The 2,295-nt window shown below is 27.7% G+C and overlaps 1 protein-coding gene across 2 annotated transcripts; it reads left to right on the forward strand.

Annotated features, from left to right (window-relative positions):
* The first annotated feature begins 163 nt into the window (after nt 1-163).
* Nucleotides 164-2,293, forward strand: LOC109863180. 2 transcript variants are annotated; one of them, XM_020443392.1, is made up of 7 exons: nt 164-518; nt 639-770; nt 936-1,049; nt 1,152-1,259; nt 1,396-1,715; nt 1,972-2,149; nt 2,256-2,293. In XM_020443392.1, exons 1-7 carry the CDS (start codon nt 356-358, stop codon nt 2,267-2,269), a joined length of 1,029 nt encoding a protein of 342 aa, XP_020298981.1. In that variant the 5' UTR covers nt 164-355; the 3' UTR covers nt 2,270-2,293. The 2 variants fall into 2 exon arrangements, with proteins under 2 accessions (XP_020298981.1, XP_020298982.1); XM_020443393.1 differs by lacking the exon at nt 2,256-2,293 and having other exon boundaries at nt 2,042-2,132.
* The last annotated feature ends 2 nt before the right edge of the window (nt 2,294-2,295 follow it).

Here is a 2,295-nt window from a genome sequence, read left to right on the forward strand (position 1 = left end):
AAGAATGGGTGGAAAGAAAAATTGAGCCCGATAAATATTGGTAAAAATATTCTGATTACAAAATTTTAGGATCTGCAGGTAAATATTCAATAAGCTAGCTCTTTTTATAAAGAATCTTATGCAATTGATGACTTTTCTTCATATCTAGCTAATTACGAACAAGGTTTGCGTCGACTTCACCGCGCTTTTCGACCCTATAAAACATTAGAATCTACAGATTCAGATTCTGAAAGAGGACGTCAAAAAAGTGATCTTATCTTATCAAGAAGTGTGGCAAGACGCTTGCTTCGAGAGTCTGAACTTTATCTATCCACAGTAGAAAAAGAGAAAAATACGGAAATTTGGAATTGCAGTGATGATAGTCGAGATGATAGTAGAAGCATACATAAAGATAACAAAATTGTTCATCGTATTCATAAACCTGGTGATAAACAACAATCCTAGTGACAATTCAAGTAATTTTCAAGATACGGATGGATCCCTGAAATCTTCGGAGAGTTCTACTTTTTCAAAGTCAAGTAAATACGTATATCTCATTTTGTTTTACTTACTTGGAGACTAAGTGACAACCGAGATTTAGATTACTTTCTTTTAATTTACGTGATATTTGATTTATATGATATTTTATATTTTTTCAGAAAATAGACATACTCTAACTCTCAATCTCAATAGAAAAGAAAGTAAAAAAAGAAAAGAGAATTACGGAAACTATAAAAGAATACAAAACGTCATAAGTAGCGACAGCGAGAGTGAGGAAAATGAAGGGAATCGTAAGTTGCTAGAAAACACTAATAATGAGAAAACATCACATTTTACTTATGCCAATTACTCACAAAAGAGTAATTATTCATTTACAATAACTGCTATTTTTTTATTTTCTTGATTTCAAACTTTTTTTATTTAATTATCAAAAAACTATTATATTTTTACAACAGATAATTCTCATAAAAAAGAATTTGAGCATACTGGAAAATTGCTCGAAAACAAAAAGAAGCGTGAAGAACTTTCATGTAGATTTGAAAATTCATCGAATCATTATTTTCAACCAGGTTGTTTTCATAACTCTTCAGCTTTATTTTCTTAATATATTTATATAAATTATAATATAATGTACAATATTTTATGTGCTCACAAAAATATTCAACTTTCAGATGAATTGATTAAACACGATAAGAACAGTAAAAAACATCTAAACGTAATGAGTGTAGCAGATTCTCGCTTAACATATTTGAAAGGAAAGAATGATGATCCATTAAGAGGTATCATTATATTATCAATATATCATAATATTATATTATTACTATATTATTAATATATTATTATTTATTTATTTATATATATTATTATTTATTTATCAAAGTACGTAATCATTAATCGATTTTTCTAAATTTTCAGTTTTTATAGCAAATTACATCGATGCCAGAATAAATAAGTTAGAAGAAAAACTTTTAAGCAAGATAGAAAGTATCAAAAGAAGTATATTGCACGATATAGACAAGCACATGGGAAAATTGAATGTGATAGTAGCCAATTCAAACAGAATCGAATGTGCTGATATTCCATCACTGCGAAATATACTCCCAGATCTTCCTATAAAAAACTTGGAGGACTTTTTAAAATTTGAGGAAGAATTAGCACTAACTAATCAAGGAAATAAAGAAAGCCCAGAGGATACACCAGATTATTATTCAGGGCTGGAAAAGCAAAATGCATTAGTAAGTAGCAAAAATAGTAAACTGAGAGAAAAGTTAGTATAATTTAAGACAATAAATTTTTCTTGTTCTTCTATTTTTCATTCAATTTGCAAATTTATTTCACTAAAAGAATGAAATTATTTTAATTGAAGAAAAAAAGTTTTTATGGAATAACTATTTACTGCAAACTTGTAAAATTTGTTTTGTCATTTTACAAAAAAAGTTTTCATCATTATAATCATCAAAATTGTTGAATAATTGTCGGTTTGCATAACAGCAAGTTGTTATGCGAGGATTTGCAAATAGATGTGAAGACTACGAAAAATGTATAACTGCTTGCATTTCAGAAATTATAAAAAAAGCAGTGCAAGAAAATTACAGTGGCAAAGGTAGGAAAACCAAAATTTCTCAGAAAGAAATCTTCAGTGCCACATTAACTTACAAATGTTTAGAAGGTAAATTTTACATTAATTCAATTAACAATGCAATTAAATTTATAGTTAATTTAGACACTTGTAAAACCATATTCATTTTTTCTTTGTTATAAATGTTCTTTTGCAGCGATACGGAGATAGAATAGACAAAAAAAAGATATCGCAGA

Source organism: Pseudomyrmex gracilis, unplaced genomic scaffold (assembly GCF_002006095.1).
Source record: "Pseudomyrmex gracilis isolate BER0280 unplaced genomic scaffold, ASM200609v1 scaffold_3473, whole genome shotgun sequence".
Classification (NCBI taxonomy): domain Eukaryota; kingdom Metazoa; phylum Arthropoda; class Insecta; order Hymenoptera; family Formicidae; genus Pseudomyrmex; species Pseudomyrmex gracilis.